This window comes from Mirounga leonina, unplaced genomic scaffold, assembly GCF_011800145.1.
Source record: "Mirounga leonina isolate KUSES-001 unplaced genomic scaffold, KU_Mleo_1.0 Mir_93, whole genome shotgun sequence".
NCBI classification, from domain to species: domain Eukaryota; kingdom Metazoa; phylum Chordata; class Mammalia; order Carnivora; family Phocidae; genus Mirounga; species Mirounga leonina.
The window spans coordinates 23230407-23250466 of record NW_023270854.1 but is presented as its reverse complement, the minus strand read 5'-3'; the positions used below and the strand labels follow the sequence as shown (position 1 = coordinate 23250466).

At 36.6% G+C, this 20060-nt stretch overlaps 1 protein-coding gene across 1 annotated transcript in view; it reads left to right on the top strand.

Annotated features, from left to right (window-relative positions):
* ME2 (malic enzyme 2) overlaps positions 1 to 18382 on the top strand; it is a 57164-nt gene extending 38782 nt beyond the window's left edge. The window contains exons 13-16 of the mRNA XM_034996211.1: positions 3496 to 3598; positions 11973 to 12043; positions 13365 to 13463; positions 17456 to 18382. Of these exons, the coding sequence (XP_034852102.1) occupies positions 3496 to 3598; positions 11973 to 12043; positions 13365 to 13463; positions 17456 to 17623 (441 nt within the window). The 3' untranslated portion in view covers positions 17624 to 18382. The remainder of the gene's footprint in view (positions 1 to 3495; positions 3599 to 11972; positions 12044 to 13364; positions 13464 to 17455) is intronic.
* Positions 18383 to 20060: the final 1678 nt, after the last annotated feature.

The window sequence follows — 20060 nt, the reverse complement described above, 5'->3', positions numbered from 1 at the left end:
CTTTGTTGCTCAGGTTCTCGGCCACAGATACTGCTTTTGAAGTCCGCAGTCACCTTGAGGGGGAAAGCTTCAAGTGCTGGGCTCACATACCTTGTTTTCCTGTTCTTCTGCATCTCCCACACCTGAGCTCTCACTATCTTAATAGCACTGCTGCTTTCTTAACAGATATTTTTAATATATTTTATCCAGTTTCTCTCATGTTATCAGAGGGAGAATTGGTGTGAAACAGCCTAGATCATTGCCAAAGCAGAACCTTCTCAGAACTTTCCAGACTGAGTATTCATGCTCCTTATGTCTTTAGCGTTCTTTTTTTCTCACTGCCAAAAAATTTATTTTGATAACATACATGCCCTCTAAATTCCTTTCGCTTCATATTGCCACTCAGTTTAGTCAAAGTAAATTCTCCTGACTGTTGGTTTCCAACAGTTATAGTAATCACTGAAACTTCTAATAGTTATTGAAATATTTTTCTTTGAAATCATCCACAAAATCAGCATCCAGATATCAAAAAAGTAAATAAATAAAAATCAGTCTCTTTAGTATACTGTCTTTCTTTTTACAAAGTAGGGTATCCTGTTTACCAGTCTTTACTACTTAAAACTAGTGGTTATTGTGCCTCCAAATTAATTAGTCTTATACAACAACTGATAAATATACTCAACGTATCAGTGGGTTTTGGCATTTTAGAAATATAAAAAATGTAAATGTTTTGGGCAGTAGTAGTATATCACTAGAAGACTGCCCAAACATTTAAGAATTTTATTTTTTGAATAAATACTATTATAAGAGCTGTGCATTATTAGAATGAATAAAAATCCTCCAAGGAGACTAGTTTGATATGTTGTATTCCATCAATTCTAATATGCAAATTTTTTCTCAATATTGTATTACCTCCTAAAAATGATAAAAAATCATTGTGTCATAGTTTAATTTTACATAAATTCCTTCTTAGTGTTATATAAAATAATGGTATAAATCATGTATTTGCAGTTACCTCTTAAATTTTTAGTGCCCTTTTGTTTTCAGTAGAGAGAAGTCTTGGTGTTACTCTAACACCCTCTGCTTCTTAGTGAGAAAAATACTTTTTTTAATTCTTGAACTTCAGAATGAGAACACTTGGTTATCATTGAGATCCAGCCACATTTAAACTATAGATTGACTATGAAAGAAAAAAAAAATAGCCTGAAGAAGATGAACTGCTGTAGAATCTTGCCATTCTAGAGAAGATACCCAAGGTCTTTCTAAATCTCCAAATTTACTGATATCATTAGAATGTAACATTTTTCCTATAAAGAGCTTATATTGTATAAGCCATTTTATAAAGCTATTAAAATTAGTGGTATCACAAAAATAATGTATCTTATTATAAGCATTATCATTGTAATGATATATGGCATTAACCATGAACTGACTTTAATCTTCAAAGAAACACAATTTCATCACAAGTGGAACCATGCTTAGAACAGGTAGAGAATGATCATAGCTCTCTGTAGAAAATGATACAGCCACCTGACATTGCAGCTTCAGGATAGTCACCTGGGCCCAGCACTAGCATAGGTAGATAGCTTCTACACTTTGTGTCACTTTGAAACTGAAAGTATGTCTGTAAAAGTAATAATTAATATACATTGTAGACCTTCATTGGTCCAAAGGGTCAAATTGTTGAGTGTTAAATCCACTAATGCCAAGGATCCACTGTACTTCAAAGAATAATCAGCCTTGGTATAATACACATTTTTAGATCTAGAGAAAAGAAGAGAAAGCATTGTCTAAACAATTATTATTCTGTCCAGTGTTCAGGTGCTATGTCAGTTTGTCCATCCTACTGTGTGGAGATAGTTCAGTTTTCTGTAAACCATCTCTTAATCCAGGTAGCTGTTTAAACATGATTTACTTTTGGGGTGCCTGGGTGGCTCAGTTAAGCTTGATTTCAGCTTGGGTCATGATCTCAGGGTTGTGGGACTGAGCCCAGTTCGGGCTCTGTGCTTAGTGTGGAGTCTGCTTGAGACTGGCTTTCCCTCTCCCTTTGCCCCTCCCCCCCGCTCGCTCTCTCTCTCCCTCTGAAATACATAAATAAATCTTTAAAAAAAATAAAAATTAAAAAATAAATAAACATAAGTTACTTTAGTCATACCTCAAGTATTCCAAGATAGATTATCCTGTTTGAGAACTACTGTTTTCTTGCTCTTTGTGTTTTTTTGCCAAGGAGGAGTGGAACAGATGGGATTTGTGGCAGGGAAATGATATTCAGAGGATTTATAGGGGCACCTGGGTGGCTCAGTTGGTTAAGCATCTGCCTTCGGCTCAGGTCATGATCCCGGGGTCCTGGGATTGAGCCCTAGGTCCCTGCTCAGCGGTGAGCCTGCTTCTCCCTCTCCCTCTGCTGCTCCCCCGGCTTATGTACTCTCTTGCTCACTCTCTCTCAAATAAATAAAATATTTTTTTTAAAAATAAAGGATTTATAAATTTACTTTCAGGTCCTCTTCAATTTCACAAGTATCTAATTCTCTTAGAAATATTGAATATGGGGGCGCCTGGGTGACTTAGTTGCTTAAGCGTCTGCCTTTGGCTCAGGTCATGATCTCAAGGTCTTGGGATCAAGCCCTGCATGGGGCTCCCTTTTCAGCAGGGAGTCTGCTTCTTCCCCTGATCCTCCCCCGCTGTTGTGCGCTCGCTTGTTTTCTCTCTCTCAAATAAATAAAATCTTTTTAAAAAATATATCGAATATGCTAGTAACATTATATGCCATTGTTGAGCACAGTACTAAAATTGATACAACAAATTTGGAGACTTACTTTTCTTCAACAAGGCAACATGCTGTATTTTTCTGGGGTAATAGTGGGGTTATACCATACATCTGTTGTGTAAACTGCCCGACGGGGGGCATTATGAGCGTAATACAAAGACCATGGACTTTGGAGTTATAAAAAAAAAAATCTGGATTCAAGTTTAACCTCTACAATTGTGTGACTTTTTACAGAGTACCTGGAAATCTAAGCTGTAGTTTTCTGAGATTCTTTTTTTTTTATATCAGTGAGATGGAGATGATGATAATCTCATAAGACTTTTTGTGCAGGCTAAACTGAGTTAACACATACCAAGCACCTGGTACAGAGCCAGAAATAGTAGATGTATAGTCAGTGATCACAGTTTAATTTTTGATGTGTTCCCCTTCATTCACAGATGTTTATAGCAATCTTTATTATTCGGGATGCTTTTGTTGGCCCATCTACATTTTAAACTTTTTAAAGGAATGAGAAGCATGAGGTTTTTTAGTTTATTAATGGACAGTTTTCAATTTTATTTGAATGTGTGCTATGCATAAAAACTCATTCTGATAAGAATTTTAATGAAAGGATTATGTTATATAGTAAATTATGCTTGCTCGCAAGTAATATATTGGTCTTTTTTAGTACAGGATTTAATTTTGTTTTGATTCACCTCAGTGTTAGTCCACATTAAGTTACAAATTGAGGTTATTTCATTTCTTAACAGGGAAGGTGTTTGTTTGCCAGTGGCAGTCCATTTGAGCCAGTGAAACTCAGTGACGGGCAACTCTTTACACCAGGCCAAGGAAACAATGTGTATATTTTTCCAGGTAAGTGCCACCATTATTTATGTTAAAGAGTATTTGTTAATTACGTTAAACTACTTAATGAAATTACGTAGAATTTAAGGTTAAAATGAACAATAGTATTTATAGAATTTTGGTATGTATGTCTAGGGAAACTCAAGGAATTCAGCAAATCCAACTTGCTTTATTTTCCCTATAAATGTTTTTATTCATCTTTTTCATTAAACTTGTTTTTATTATAGAAATAATGTAGTATATGGTATATAAAAGTGTAAAAAGAACAGAATGTTATAAAATTATTTAATCCTCTTTATCTCTGTCTTCAGTACCTCCTTTTTTAAAAGTTTTTATTTAAATTCCAGTTAGTGGGGCGCCTGGGTGGCTCAGTCATTAAGCGTCTGCCTTCAGCTCAGGTCATGATGGGATCAAGCCCCACATTGGGCTCCCTGCTCAGTCAGGAGCCTGCTTCTCCCTCTCCCAGTCCCCCATTTGTGTTCCCTCTCTAGCTGTCTCTCTCTCTCTGTCAAATAAATAAAATTTTAAAAATCTTTAAATAAATAAATAAATTCCAGTTAGTTAACATACAGTGTAGTATTAGTTTCAGGTGCACAATATAGTGATTCAACACTTCCATACAGCACCCAGTGCTCATCAGGACAAGTGCCCACCTTAATCCCCACCACCCACCCCTCCTCTGGGAACCATCAGTTTGTTCTCTATAGTTAAGAGTCTGTTTCTTGGTTTGCCCCTCTCTTTTCCCTTTGCTTGTTTATTTCTTAAATTCCACATATGAGTGAAATCATAGGGTATTTGTCTTTCTCTGACTGACTTATTTCGCTGAGGATAATACTCTCTAGCTCCATCCATGTTGTCCCAAATGGCAAGATTTCATTTTTTTTTTTCACGGCCGAGTAATATTACATTGTGTGTGTGTGTGTGTATATATATATATATATATATATACACCACATCTTCTTTTTTTTTTAAGATTTTATTTATTTGTTTGACAGAGAAAGATAGCAAGAAAGGGAACACAAGCAAGGGGAGTGGGAGAGGGAGAAGGAGGCTCCCCACTGAGCAGGGAGCCTGATGTGGGGCTAGAATCCAAAATGCTGGGATCATGACCTGAGCCGAAGGCAGACGCTTAATGACTGAGCCACCCAGGTGCCCTATAGCACATCTTTATCCATTTATCAGTCGATAGGCAACCTACAGAATGGGAGAAGATATTTGCAAATTACCTATCTGATAAAGCATTAGTATCCAAAATATATAAAGAACTTATAAAACTCAACACCCCAAACCCAAATAATCCAATTAAAATATCGGCAAAAGACATAAATCAGACATTTTTCCAAAGAAGACATACAGATGGCCAATGGGTACATGAAAAGATGGTCATCATCACTGATCATCAGGGAAATAAAGTCAAAACCATAATGAGATACTGTTACCTCACACCCATCAGAATGGCTAAAATCAGTAACACAAGAAACAGTAGGTGTTGGTGAGGATGTGGAGAAAGGGGAACCCTCTTGCACTGCTGGTGGGAATACTAACTGGTGCAGCCACTCTGGAGAACAGTATGGAGGTTCCTCAAAAGGTTAAAAATAGAACTACCCTATGATTTAGCAATTGCACTACTAGGTATTTACCCAAAGAATACAAAAATACTAATTCAAAGGGATACATGCACCCTGATGTTTATAGCAGCATTATCTACAATAGCCAAACTATGGAAATAGCCCAGTGTCCCACTTGGTACCTCCTTACTATACTTCTCAGCTATAACCACTGTCAGTGGTTTGCTTTGAGTTTTTCTGATGGTTTACCATCATGACTGATATACTTATCTTCCCTTATCTTGATTCTGGCTGTAGACTACATGTACGAACTTCCCACTATTCAATATAATAGTGTACATGTACCTCCTAATACCTTGCTTCTCTACCTTTCAATTTGTGTTACTATTTTTAGTTTTCCTAGTAGGTACCTTTATTTTTTATATAACATATCTAAACTGTTGATAGCAACTTATGACAGTTTTTATTAGCTTGCCACTGTTGAAAAATCTGGTATTTAGCTTTATTTGTTCTTATTCCATCTCTCAATTTTGGTTAGTCAATATTTCTACATTGTAGAGAGGGTTTTTGGACATGTACGTTGTGCTCTATTATTTTCTGTGCTTTGTCTATGGATTGATTCCGAAATTACATGATTATATATTATTTATATCTAAACAGGAGTATGATTTGATAAATGTAGAATATGTAATTCTATATTACAAAATTTTTATAAAACTCAAAGTAAAAGTCTTTCAAGTATCAAGTATAGTGAATCTTTCTTTAATTTCTTCATTTCTTCTGGATCCTGCTCCACAGCAGACTACTTTTTCTTTTTTTAAGATTTATTTATTTATTTATTTGAAGGAGAGAGAGCATGAGTGCATATCAGGGGAGGAGCAGAGGGAGAGAATCCCAAGCAGACTCTCTGCTGAGCAGGGAGCCTGATGCGGTGCTCAGTCTCATAACTCCGAGATCATGACCTGAGCTGAAACCAAGAGTCACATGCTTAACTGACTGAACCACCCAGCCGCCCCGCACAGCAGACTACTTCTTGTGACCCATGTTGTTCTCTCTCATGCATATGTGCCATTTCTGTCTTGGTGCTATTCCTCTCTATCTTGGTCTCATTTTTCTGGAGCACATCTTTTGAAAAAGTGTTTTTATTAAGCATGGATGAAAACTTCCTGAGTTTTCACATATCTTAAAAACGTCTTTATTTTGTCTTCTCACTTGATAGTTTGGTTTGGTAGAGATTTGTAGATTGAACACCCATTCCCGCAGATCTTTGAAAATATTTCTCCACTTTTAGTGTTGCTGTGAGAAATCTGATGTCATTGAGATTCTCATTTCCTTATCCATGCTAGCTTTTTCTCCCTAAAAATACTTAAATTTTTCTCTTTATCTTTAGATTTCCAAAAGGTTACTAGGATGCATCCAGGTTTGGGCTTATTTCCATTTACTATGCATATCTGTGGGGGGGCCAGGTCACTGTATCTTCTTTTCCAAAGGATTTTTATAACTTTTTTTTTCTCATTTCTTTCCTTCCATTATTTCTGTTTTTCTCTTACAGAACTTATGTTAGACCATGGTCAAATACCTCTGTTGTCCTTGACTTGTAAATTATATTTCACATTTTCAACTCTGCCTTTTTTTATTCTGTAATGTGGGGGAGTTCTGTGGCATTCATTCATTCATCTGTTTTTTAGCACTTTCAGTGTACTTTTCAGAAGTCTTTTTTTATGTGGTGCCTGGCTGGCTCAGTGCATAGAATATGCGACTCTTGATCTCAGGGCTGTGAATTCAAGCCCCATATGTGGGCGTGAAGCCTACTTAAAGTAAAAACTAGAAACAACAAGAAAGTCTTTTTCTTAATTATAAAAATTTTCAAACATACACAAAAGCAGAGAGAAGAATGAAGTCCCATGTTCCAGTCTCCCACATTTCAGCTGTTACTAACATGTAACCATATTTTCCTACCCATTCCTTCCTCACTGGGTTATTTTAAAGCAAATCAGAGACATCATATAATTTCATTTATAACTACTTCAGTATGTATCTCTAAAAAAGTAATTTTTTAAATTAAACATAACCATAATACTCATATCATACCACATGAAATTAACATTTGCTTAATATCACATATCATCAGTTCAGTAGGCTCAAATACTATTTTTTTTATTCCCAATACCTTTATCTTATCTTAAAGCCACACATTTTTCATAGCCACTTTTATTTTTTTTTTAAAGGTTGCAGGATCCTTTTGAGTTTCTTCTGAGAGCTAAGATTCTTTTAAATATTTCTTCCTTTGTGCTGTTCATTTTCTGTAAATTTCTGGTGATCCTTAATTGTCCATTCATTTTAATGAAAGACTGTTGGATTTGGCCTGAACTTCCTTTGTCTTCTTGTGGGCCTCTCCCTGAAGAGCTGACGGTAGGCTCTAACTCAGATTTCATGACAGGTAGATTTTTAGTGTACATAGGCTAGGATCAAGCTAGCACGTTATAACTGTTGTCAAAGTAAAGAAGACTTTTAGCCTGTGAATATCCCAGTGCTTTTGTGTATGAATTTTCCTCCTTTTTCCTCCCATGTAGCCGTTTCATGTCTAGAAGTGCTTCGCTCTTGAGACCTAGTGTCTGTAATAGGAACTCTCCCATCACCAGTGATCTCTTTCTAGAACTTGATAATGTTCAAAATCAATCTATTCTTTCCAACAATATTTCTGTGGCATAAAGGCATAACAGCATGGAAAAGAATACTTTTCTGCTGATTTTAACAAAGTCATTTTCTGTATCTTATTTGACGAATAAGGAACTTGGCAATTGATTGTTTTTATACAACACTACAAAGTCCTGTAACTTTATTATTAACCATTACCAGCACTATACATATAGATGTAAAAATGACTTGGTAGTAGAGGTAAAAATGGACTTTAAAGCAGGAGGCCAAAAGTCTGTTGATTAAAAAAAAATGTAAGGCTCTGATAATGTTTGAATTACCTGGTCCAGCAATTATAACTGGGTGAAGTAACAACAAAAATAAAGCCTTAAAAGGGTCCAAAGGCTAATAAGATACTGACTAACAAAATCCTCAGGAATTCTGGATCAAGAGTAGGGAGAGGACTAGAGCTCAGAAAACCAGCATGTGAAGGACTTTTGCACTGCAAGTATTCTCAGCAAGAAGTGGCTGAGCAGTAAAACCATGCTTTTCCTGGAAGGAGGGCAAGCATTAGAGTCTGGCATCTGCCAAGAATGGAGTTCTACGTGAACCACTAGTGGGCTGAAACCCTAAAGGCTGTAGCTTGGAATATGGGTATAGTTTGCACTGTCACGCGGATGATCTAGAAGACCTCAAGCCTTTGTTCTGGCTTACTAGCATCCACAAGTGACTTGCAGAAGCGAACAGAAATCTTTTGTGGAACAAGATAACACTATCCTTTTCTTCAAATTACTTTCACAAATTTTGAAATACACCCCCAGTTGAAAAATAAAAAATAAAGACACACATACAGAGACAAGACAGCAGAAGCCAAAAGTATCAGAAACAACAAGAAAACTCTGGATTTCTAGATATCAAACAGATGCTATGAAACAAATATGCTATTGTGTTTATGGAAATAAAAGCCAAGCTTGAAAGATTCAGCCAAGGAACGCTAAATTGTAGAATTGAAAAATAAAATAAATTTAAGAACTCAGTGAATGAGGCTTATAGCAGATTAGACTAAAGAGAATTAAACTGTAAGGTCAGAGAAAATTAGCCAGAGACCAAAAAGAAAAATATAGAAAAACAGATATATACCTTTAATTGATATACTTTATTGTATAGTCCCAGAAGATGAGCATGAGAATGAAGCAGAGGCAATATTGTAGGCTTCGTGGCTGAGAATTTCTTAGAACCTGATCAATGACGTCAATACACAATATTGACGTGAAACCCATGTGGGATAAATAAAAGGAAGGCCACATCTAGGAACATCGTTGTGAGGCTTCAGCAAAAAACAACAAAGAGAAGACTATGAATGCAGCCAGAGCGAAAAGATTTTGTGGGAGGGTAAATTAGAGATTGCCATGGAGTTTTCATAAGGGTGCATGTTACAAATTTTAGGATAACCACTAGAAGACTAGAAAAACTTACCAACTATGGTGAGAGAATGTTGGGGGAGGAAATGAAATGATTAAAAAAAAAATTCCAACAGTCAAGAGTGAAGAGGAAAGGAAGGAACATGAAATAGACAAGACAAATATAAGAGGACAATAGATTTTGCCCCAAACATTTAAGCAACTATATTAACTGTAGATGGAACAAATGCTCTACTTTCTGAAATATATATATTATCTAGAGGCTGGATTAAAATAAGGAATCTATTAACCACCTGATTTCCTTCTCATCCTTGATTAAGTGGATAACTGTATTGCCCCACTCTGGCCAAAGACTGTTGGGATACTCTTTGAATGCTGTAAAACTGAGACTTTCTAGACTGGAAGACACCAGACAAAGTTGAGGAAGGAGGTGCCAAAAAGTAGGCTGATTGAAAGCCAAGTCACCACAGTGATGCTCAGAGTGGGCAAGCCCCCTCCTCATGCTCATGGCTACCAGTCATTCTTTTAGTTCCTAACCCCTACATATGAAAAACACTCAAAGATTACTGGTCAGCTAAGGTAAGTCTCTTATATGAACAATTTATCTCATAAAAGAGACTAAAATAAACAAGTTAAAAAGCCGTTTAGGAAGAAGCAGGGGTTAGGTGGGGAGAAGGAAAGTTTAAAAATTATCAATATCCTCATGGAGACAAAAATATTATGTTCCAGAAACAAGACAGAATTTTTTTTAATTAGAAAACAAAAATGACGAACCATGAGAGACGATGGACTCTGAAAAACAGACAGGGTTCTAGAGGGGAGGGGGGTGGGAGGATGGGTTAGCCTGGTGGTGGGTATTTAGGAGGGCACATTCTGCATGGAGCACTGGGTGTTGTGCACAAACAATGAATCATGGAACACTTCATCTAAAACTAATGTTGTAATGTAAGGGGATTAACATAAGAATAAAAAAATTAAAAAAAAAAAAAAAAAGAAAACAAAAATGAGCTCTTGAAAATGAAAAGTTTGATAGCAGAAGGATTATTTAAAAAAAAAAAAAGCTGGGGAAATCACCTAAAAAACAAGCAGAGAACAAGGGATGGAAAACAAAAGAAGAACATTAGAGGACTAGTCCAGAAAGTACAATATCAGAAAACAATTGTAGAGGGAGAGAACAGGTAAGTGGAAGGAAGAAAACTGTCAAAGACTTCATGAACATTTCCCCAAACTGAAAGACCCAAGTTTCTAGATAGGAAGGGCCTCCCACTGAGTGCCAGATGTGGTATGTGAAAGTCATGCACCTCAAGGCACATCACTGGGAAACTGCAGAATATTCGGTACGAAAAAGGATCCTAATACTTCCAGAGATGCAGTGAAAAGATAATCACCGAAAAGGATCTGGAATCAAATTGGCACTGATTTCTCACCAACAATGCTGGCAGCTAGAAGATATTGAAATAATGCCTCACAATTCTGAAGGGAAATTATTTCCAAACTAGAATTCTAAACCCAAACTATCAAATAAGTGGAAAGTAGTAAAAAAAAAAAAAAGGGGGGGGGTGGTGGTAAAGGGGAGCATCTTCAGAAAAGGAACTGAAAGGGGGGCACTACAGGAAATCGTGTCCTACCAGAAAAAGAGAGTAACAAAAAGCTAGGAAGAGGTGGGATTTAGGAAGTGAACTCAGAAAGAAACCAAGGGAATCCCCATGAACATGAGGGATTTTCCAGGATGACTGATCCAGATCTGGGATGGAGAGTAGCTGCACCAGATGGTAGCGGTGGCAGTTTCTTCTAGAGGACGAAGGAAGAGAGTACGTGAGGTGACTGAGATACCGGATGATTCAGGCAATCGAATGAGTGTTTCAGTGTGAAATAATTTAAACAAGGAGAACAGGAGAGTAACTTCAGGGAAAACCAAAAGTTATGCAGAAGGGGAGAACTAGTCATGACACGGTGTTAATAATGGCTCTGCTGTGGGGCGCCTGGGTGGCTCAGTTGGTTAAGCGACTGCCTTCGGCTCAGGTCATGATCCTGGAGTCCCGGGATCGAGTCCCGCGTCGGGCTCCCTGCTCGGCGGGGAGCCTGCTTCTCCCTCTGACCCTCCTCCCGCTCATGCTCTCTGTCTCTCATTCTCTCTGTCTCAAATAAATAAATAAAATCTTTAAAAAAAAAAATAATAATGGCTCTGCTGTGAGTAACACTCATGAAGCCATAATAATATAAACGTTGACTACTGATTGATTCAGCCAAAATGGTGCTCTAACCATACTGGAAGAAGGGACGAGGCTGGAAATGTGAAAGAAAGCCAAGTACTTATTTCCTACAGGACGTCAATCAGGAGACATACAAGCAAGCTGTTAGAGAGAAATATAAAAATAATCAGCTAAAAGAATTGAAAGTAGCTGCTTCTACAGAGCAAGAAGTGGAAGGGTTAAAGGTGGGCTGGGAATTGATGTTTCTTTTAACAAGTGTTGATGAATTGTATGCATTGCAATTTTGCTAATTGTAAAAACTAAATTGAGAAAAACATTTCATATTTCTAAAGTTATTCTAGGAGGTAAGAATTGTAACAGTTAACTAAGATCATTTGATTTTCACTCTCAGATTTCTGTTTTCTCTTGGCTGCTTTGTTTGAGGGGGGTGGCTGTCTGGGGGGTAGTGTTACCATTAACTTGCTTTAAGTCTAGGAATTTATTTGGTTCCTTTCATAATTTGAAAAGTGACCTTACTAAATAAACTATTTAAAATGTTTCGTAGGTGTGGCTTTAGCTGTTATTCTCTGTAACACCCGGCATATTAGTGACCATGTTTTCCTAGAAGCTGCAAAGGTAAATGTTTTAAATATTGTTTGGCTCTTTTATCAGGATGAATTATAAAGATGAGTGGATTTTAATTAAAAGCAGAGAGAGAAAAGGGGTTAAATCTGCCTTATGAATGGAAAGGAAGTTACTCATCTGTTGCTTTTTTGATTTGGCTATCTACTTTTACATAAAACTAATTTTTTATCATGATTTTTCAAATGTTTGAATGTTAAGCTATGAATCCTCTCATATATATAACACATACTGTACCTGTTGTGTATATATATATCTGAAGGTAATATATTATGACAGCATAGATAAAATGTAACACCTTCGGGCGCCTGGGTGGCTCAGTCGTTAAGCGTCTGCCTTCGGCTCAGGTCATGATCCCAGGGTCCTGGGATCGAGCCCCACATCGGGCTCCCTGCTCCGCGGGAAGCCTGCTTCTCCCTCTCCCACTCCCCCTGCTTGTGTCCCCTCTCTCGCTGTGTCTCTCTCTGTCAAATAAATAAATAAAATCTTTAAAAAAAAAAAAATGTAACACCTTCATTTTTTTAGTGGACAAATACTGGTTTATTTGGAGTGGGCTGGTCTGAGCGCCAGACTGTAATATGAGTTTTGAAGAACTCACATTAATACAGATTTTAATGTTTATTTTCTTTTTTTTTTCTTTTTTTTTTATGTTAAAACAAGGCATCTTTAATGTTTATTTTCATAGTAACTGATGTAATTATGCCAAACTTTGTAGGTATTAAGTAGAATATGTCAATAAACCTTTCAGTCTGGTTATTTCTTGTTTAGTGGTGAACAGTTTTAATCTCTGCAGTGCTTCAAGCATATTCCTGCTAAAAATAAGAATTATGTTACCTGTATTTTCTCCTCCCCAAACCCCTTTTCCATTTTATTAGGTCCTTATTCTGTGTTATTTAAACAATCAAAAATAAAATGGGGAGGGTATGTGCTCTGGTAAGTGCTGTGAGTTGTGCAAGGCTGTTGAATCTCAGATCTGTACCTCTGAAACAGCTAATGCAATATATGTTAAGAAAAAAAAAAGAAGAAGATAGCAGGAGGGGAAGAATGAAGTGGGGGATATCGGAGGGGTAGACGAACCATGAGAGATGATGGACTCTGAAAAACAAACTGAGGGTTCTAGAGGGGAGGGGGGTGGGAGGATGGGTTAGCCTGGTGATGGGTATTAAAGAGGGCCCGTTCTGCATGGAGCACTGGGTGTTATGCACAAACAATGAATCATGGAACACTACATCTAAAACTAACGATGTAATGTATGGGGATTAACATAACAATAAAAAATTTTAAAAATAAAATAAAATGCTGTTTTTCCCTTCAGGCTCTGGCAAATCAATTGACAGATAAAGAGCTAGCTCAAGGGAGACTTTACCCACCACTTGCTGATATTCAGGAAGTTTCTATTAACATTGCTATTAAAGTAAGTATTAATTTATACCTCTTCACATAAGTTTTAATGATGTTTCCTCAAGTAACACAAGTTTATTAGAGAGAAGTTTGAAATATTTCAAAGGTGCAAAGAAATTTTAGATCACCCATTTTCTTACTACCAAAATATAACCCACAATATTTTCTTTTAAGATTTATTTATTTATTTGAGAGAGAGAAAGATAGCAGGGGGAGGGGCAGAGGGGGAGGGAGAGAATCTCAGGCAGACTCCCCGCTGAGCAGGGAGCCCAATGCGGGGCTTGATCCCAGGACCCCAAGATCATGACCTGAGCCAAAGACAGACACTTAACCGACTGAGCCACCCAGGTGCCCCTGGGGGGCACCCACGCACCCTTAAAATTATTGTGGTATGTGGGTGCCTGGCTGGTTCAATCAGTAGAGAGTGCAACTTGATCTAGGAGTTGTAAGTTGATGTAAAGATTACTCAAAAATAAAATCTTAAATAATAATTATTGTGGTATGTATAATGTGTATTATTTGAAACTATATGTTTCCCATTATTATGGTTTTTCAGTATTTTCATATCTGTTTAAATTGTGCATTCTTTAGGATGAATTTTTCTATCAATTTTTTAAATTCAAAGAAAACCCTGCATCTATGTATGAAACTATCAGACTTATAAATTAATGAAATTGAGTCTTGGGGACTGGCTCTTCCCTCCCCACCAGTACCTCTTCCCACTCAGCGCAGTCTGTTTCTTTTTGTAAGTCAAAATAATTTTGTTGTTTTCTTCTCTAAATGTCGTATGTTGCTTAATACTTATTTTCCTAGATATTTAAAATTTTTTTGTTCTTTTTTTTAAAATTTAATTTAACTTTATTATGTTGTATTAGTCACCATACAGTACATCATTAGTTTTTGATGTAGTGTTCCATGATTCATTGTTTTCTAAAATTTTTTTGTTCTTTATAATAAATGAAGATTTTTCTTTCCATATCTGTTTCCTCACTTATCGTTTCTGGCATATAGGGGAGGTATTAATTTTTATGAATTTACTTGATAACTAGTTTGTTGAGCAATCTTAACTCTTTTAATTAACTCTTTTGGAATTTTGAGTTTTGAATCATTTGCAAGTAATTTTTTTCTTCATTTTTTATGTATTGCTCTTTTTTTCCCCTTTAAGAGGAGTTTTAAGCAACTTAGTTGATAAGGGCATCCTTGTATTTTAATACTAAATGTGATACTGGCTTTTGGTTGAAATAAATATTTTTTTATCTTTTTAAAGAAGTAATCTTCATCCCTAGTTTACTAAAATTTTCTTAAACATCAGGATTAGATGTAGAATTTATCAACCACATTTTCGACTGTATGCTGATGATCATAAAATTTTTACCCCTTTGACTATAAATATTGTTGCATTATTTTAACACTCATAAACTAAATAAAGATTGGGAATTAGAGGATGATATATTTAAGAAGTAATAGCCAGGGGCGCCTATGTGGCTCAGTCAGTTTGGTTGAGCATCCGACTCTTAATTTTGGCTCAGGTCATGATCTCAGGGTCATGAGATCAAGCCCCATATCAGGCTCCACACTTGGTGGGGAGTCTGCTTGAGATTCTCTCCCTCTCCTTCTGCCCCTCCCGCCACTCACACACACTCTTGCGTGCTTTCTCTCTCACTCAAATAATCTTTAAAAAAAAAAAAAAAGAAAGAACAGCCCATCCAGGGGCACCTGACTGGCTCAATCAATGGAGCATGTGACTCTTCATCTTGGAGTTATGAGTTTGAGCCCCCTGATGAGTGTAGAGATTACTTTAAAATAAAATAATAATCTTTTTTTTTTTTTTAAAGATTTTATTTATTTATTTGAGACAGAGAGAATGAGAGAGAGAGAGCACATGAGAGGGGTGAGGGTCAGAGGGAGAAGCAGACTCCCTGCCGAGCAGGGAGCCCGATGCGGGACTCGATCCCGAGACTCCAGGATCATGACCTGAGCCGAAGGCAGTCGCTTAACCAACTGAGCCACCCAGGCGCCCCTAAAATAACATCTTAAAAAATAAAAAACAGCCAATCCAGTTGAGCTGGAATCTAAAGTATAGGTAGGAAAATGGCATAAGACAGGATTTGCAAGTTACCTTCAGGCCAGCTTGTACAGACACACAAATGCCAGGCTAAGGAGTCTAAATACCTTACTGTTGCAAAACAACTGAGGATTTTAGAGCCCAGAACTAGGATGAAAAGAGCTCAGTCTTAGATAGACTCATACTACATTTGGGACAGATTTTGGAACATATCAGTCATTTGGGAGGTTACCGGTGTGTCCAGATGAAAGGTCATATGAAATAGAAGAAGATACCTGTGCTTAGGGGTTGGTACAGAGTGTAGCTGCAGGATCATGCCTCTTCTCCCTTCCCCAGGGTAGAGAATTTGCTCCTTCTTCATTGGCTTAAGGTTTTCCTTTTTAGGAGCAAGGGATCAGGAGACTAGGCAGTGCTTTGTTTCTATCCCTCACCCCATCCCACAGCCAGTCAGCATCTCTGATCTCATGCTTTGCCCCAGCCTTTTCTGTGTGTACAAATATGTTTCTTGTAATAGGCTAGAAAATAATTGAAACACATTTTCATCACAAAATACAGTAAGGTTGAGTCCCTGGAGTGAAAGCTTATTTTTAATAACCTTCATTTTTTGGTTAAATTTTTTTCTTAGAAAGCTGAAATAAACTTTCATAGTGGTCACCAGTTGGAATGGGAATTGGAGGGGCGTCTGGGTGGCTCAGTCGGTTAGGCGACTGCCTTCGGCTCAGGTCATGATCCTGGAGTCCTGGGATCGAGTCCCGCATCGGGCTCCCTGCTCGGCGGGGAGTCTGCTTCTCCCTCTGACCCTCCCCCCCTCATGTGCTCTCTCTCTCTCTCTCATTCTCGCTCTCTCAAATGAAAAATAAATAAAATCTTTAAAAAAAAAATGGGAATTGGAGTAGGAAGAGAAAGGTATTAATTGTTTGAATTTTTTTTTAATCATGCGTTACAGTATTTTTTTTAAGTTAAAATGAAACCATAACTTGAGAATTTACTATATAATAGGCACTGTGCTATCCTGTGAGGAAGCTTTCTGTACTACCTCATTTTACATCAAAACTGAGGCTCAGAGAGGGTTTATCCTCATCACCAGTCATGCTTTGTGTGGCTTGCTTACAAATATCGGAAAGCCACTCAAGCCAAATGAGGTGGGAAGTAATCTGGCTTAACTGTTTCGGGCCTGGGATCTATAATCTGAATGCTTTGGGTTTGAGACACAGCTCTCATTCAACTATCTTGGGCAAGTTACTTACCTAAACTCCTCATACTTTGGTGTCCTCATATGTAAACTGAGGATAATACTACCAGTACTTACCTCGTAGGATTCGTGCGAGGATTAAATGAGCTGTACATGTAAAACACATGGAACATGCCTGGCACTCCATGATGGTGGTGGGGAGTTTCCGTGTGTAGGTCCCAGCCCCAACTTTACTGGACCTTGTAGTTCTGGTGTCCAACACCTGATTTATAATAATTTCTGTGTCTCTTAATCCAAATTCTAGAGCAAAAACACCTGGCTCACATTAGGTTAGGTTTTCACCCCAGTCCAGTCATCTGTGGGTAGGAAATAAACTCTCCTACATGCTACTTGAAAGTGGGGGAAGGACATGGGCTAGGCAGGTCGCCCAAGTAGGGCTATTTGACTGACACAAAGTAGAGCTTAAAATTGTTTGTTAGTTTGAAGTATTAAGGAAATGCCAATAATGGGGGGGAGGGACTTTAAAACACATCAAATTTATGGTGAAATTGCAGATTATTTTTATTTCATCTTTCAAGTTTTAATAGTTTCCAAATGTTTTGAAATGAGTCAAAGTAATGTTATTTTTTTTTTTAACTTGAAAAAAGAAAAATGTCATTCTTCTAAATTCACGTCTCTGGGTTTTAATAGTACTTTTTCTCTCAGGTTAATACTCAGAGCCTATGCAGTCATCTTATTTATTTTTCAGGTTACAGAATACCTGTATGCTAACAAAATGGCTTTCCGATACCCAGAACCTGAGGACAAGGCCAAATACATTAGAGAAAGAATATGGCGAAGTGAATATGATTCCCTGCTGCCAGATGTGTATGACTGGCCAGAATCTGCATTAAGCCCTCCCCTGATAACGGAATAGAGGCACACCCACTGAAAAATACTTTCCATGCTTCAGGGAACCCCCTCCTTTTTTCTTTTCTTTCTTTTTTTTTTTTTTTTTTTTTTTCAGAAAAAAGAGATAATGTTCTCAAATTTGTGGTATTTTCCTGTGTTTTATTCTCCCCCACTGCTTTGCTTGACTTTTTTTTTTTTTCATGAATCTGTACTTCCATAGAGGATCAATGTGTTGGCTACATTGTGAATGCCCACCAGTACCCCGCAATCAAATAACCATAATGCTTTTCTTCTGATTTGTAGCTCATACCACATCAAAGAGATGTTACAGATGTATTTGTAAATGTCTTTACTTGTGCTATTGTTCATGCTTGCCAAAGTATTTGCTATTTACTACTACAGTAATAATCTTCTCTCCCCAGCTCTTTTAGGGCTACTAAAATAGAAATTTACTTCTGTGGATATGAGTATAGAATTTTAAGAAGCCAAATTTAACCAGATTATAAGGACAAACTGTCAGTATCTAAAAGTTCTTTTATTTCAGCCTCATTTTATCTTCATGCTCTGAAATTCCTTTCCAGTTGATAAATATAGAGAAATGCGAAAAATCTACCCTGTTATTTATTTTCTGGACCTAAATTGAGGCTTAACTATAATATCATGAGAGAGAAATGGGAAGTACTGCTGTCTTTAGAGAAATAAACAAAATAGTCATTGTTTTCAACAGTGTATAAAAATCCTAGTGTAACTTTTTTATTTAATAAAGGTAATATCTTAAATTTAATTGCTTCAATTAATGCGAGTTTATTGTCCAACTAGAAATTTAGATTTGCTTATTATGAAAAACACCTATTTTCATTTTATTTATTTCTAGATGATTCAAAGGAGGGGATATAATATATAAATTATAACTGACATCATGTGACTTTTAACAAATTAGTCCTGTTTCACATCTGAATGAAGCATATTTAACTAGAGAGGCTATCCCCCCTATTCCAATAGTGGTGCTCTTTATTATTTGGATAATTTTGGAATGTCTTTATGATACATTCCTTTGAATACCATTAGTGACAACTCTTTCCACTGAAGATGAATTTAATTTTCTGAAACCACCAAATTTCATTTAGAGCTAAGTGGGGATGAATAAGGTAGGTGTGCAGAACAGGAAATGCCATTTTTAATCCCAGTAAAATGGGTAACAATTGGCCAGTGAGACCAGTTTTCTTTTTTTTTTTAAGATTTTATTCATTTGAGACACAGAGAGCATGAACCAGGGGGAGAGGCAGAGGGAGAGGGAGAAGCAGGCTCCCCGCTGAGTCAGGAACCTGATATGGGGCTCGATCTCAGGACCCCGAGATCATGACCCAAGCCGAAGGCAGACGCCCAACCATCCGAGCCACCCAGGCGCCCCGAGACCAGTTTTCTTATGACTTACGTATCGGAGAGTTCTAAAGGAAAACCCAAAAGTATTTGGAAAGTTAGTAGTATTACTTGATATGTGCCTAACAGAATTGCTTTGAAGGAACAAAAACTTATTTTAAGTGCTTATTCTAGAAGATTAACTACAAAAAGTTATTCATAGCTACATGTAAGGGTGCACATTATTTGGTATTTCTCTCCACAGTCCTTGATATGTTAGATGTGATATTCTGTAGGGGAAAAAGGACATCATTTATATGTTCATATGTCCTTCTATGTATAGGTAGAGATTGATTCATACTAATTTTGAATATAATTTAACATTTTAAGAATGCTTGAAATGGCACTGCCATTTGGAGTATTTTAAAATGCAATTGATTAATCCATTTAACAGATGAGTAAAGTCAGAAGTCTGTTACATAAATCTGTTTTATAAAATAAGCAATCAGGTCACTATTTGTTTCTTTTAATTAAAAGTGAAAGGTTTATGTTTTTCATGTTACCTTTGTCAAAACAAAATCACCCCCAAAAATACTCTCTTGACTTGAGTTTAACATTACAAGTATAATAATTACAAATCCTGTTTTTTGCTTAGTGCTTACTGAAGGCAGGACCTTATGCTGAGTTAATGTAATTTTACTAAGATGTTTGCTTAGTAAATATGTCTGGTACAGTCTTTATGGAAATTATATTTTAAGGAAAAAAAGCCAACTGGCATATAGCCTGCTTATTAAAATAAGACAGAAATCATATATTCATATATATATATATATATATATATAACCAGTAATAAACTGGTTGGTAAATAACACATGAGAATAGGTGGCTTTTAATGAATACATATTTATCTGGAGAAATAAGATATATTTACACATACTATATGAGATATATAATAAATAGAATATTTGTTAATATATATTATTATATATATAATGTATATTTATTAAAAGCCACCTATTCTCACATGCTATTTACCAACCAGTATTTCACCGAGCAAGTAACAACTATTGGATGTAAATCGAAGAAAAAATTTAAGAACACAG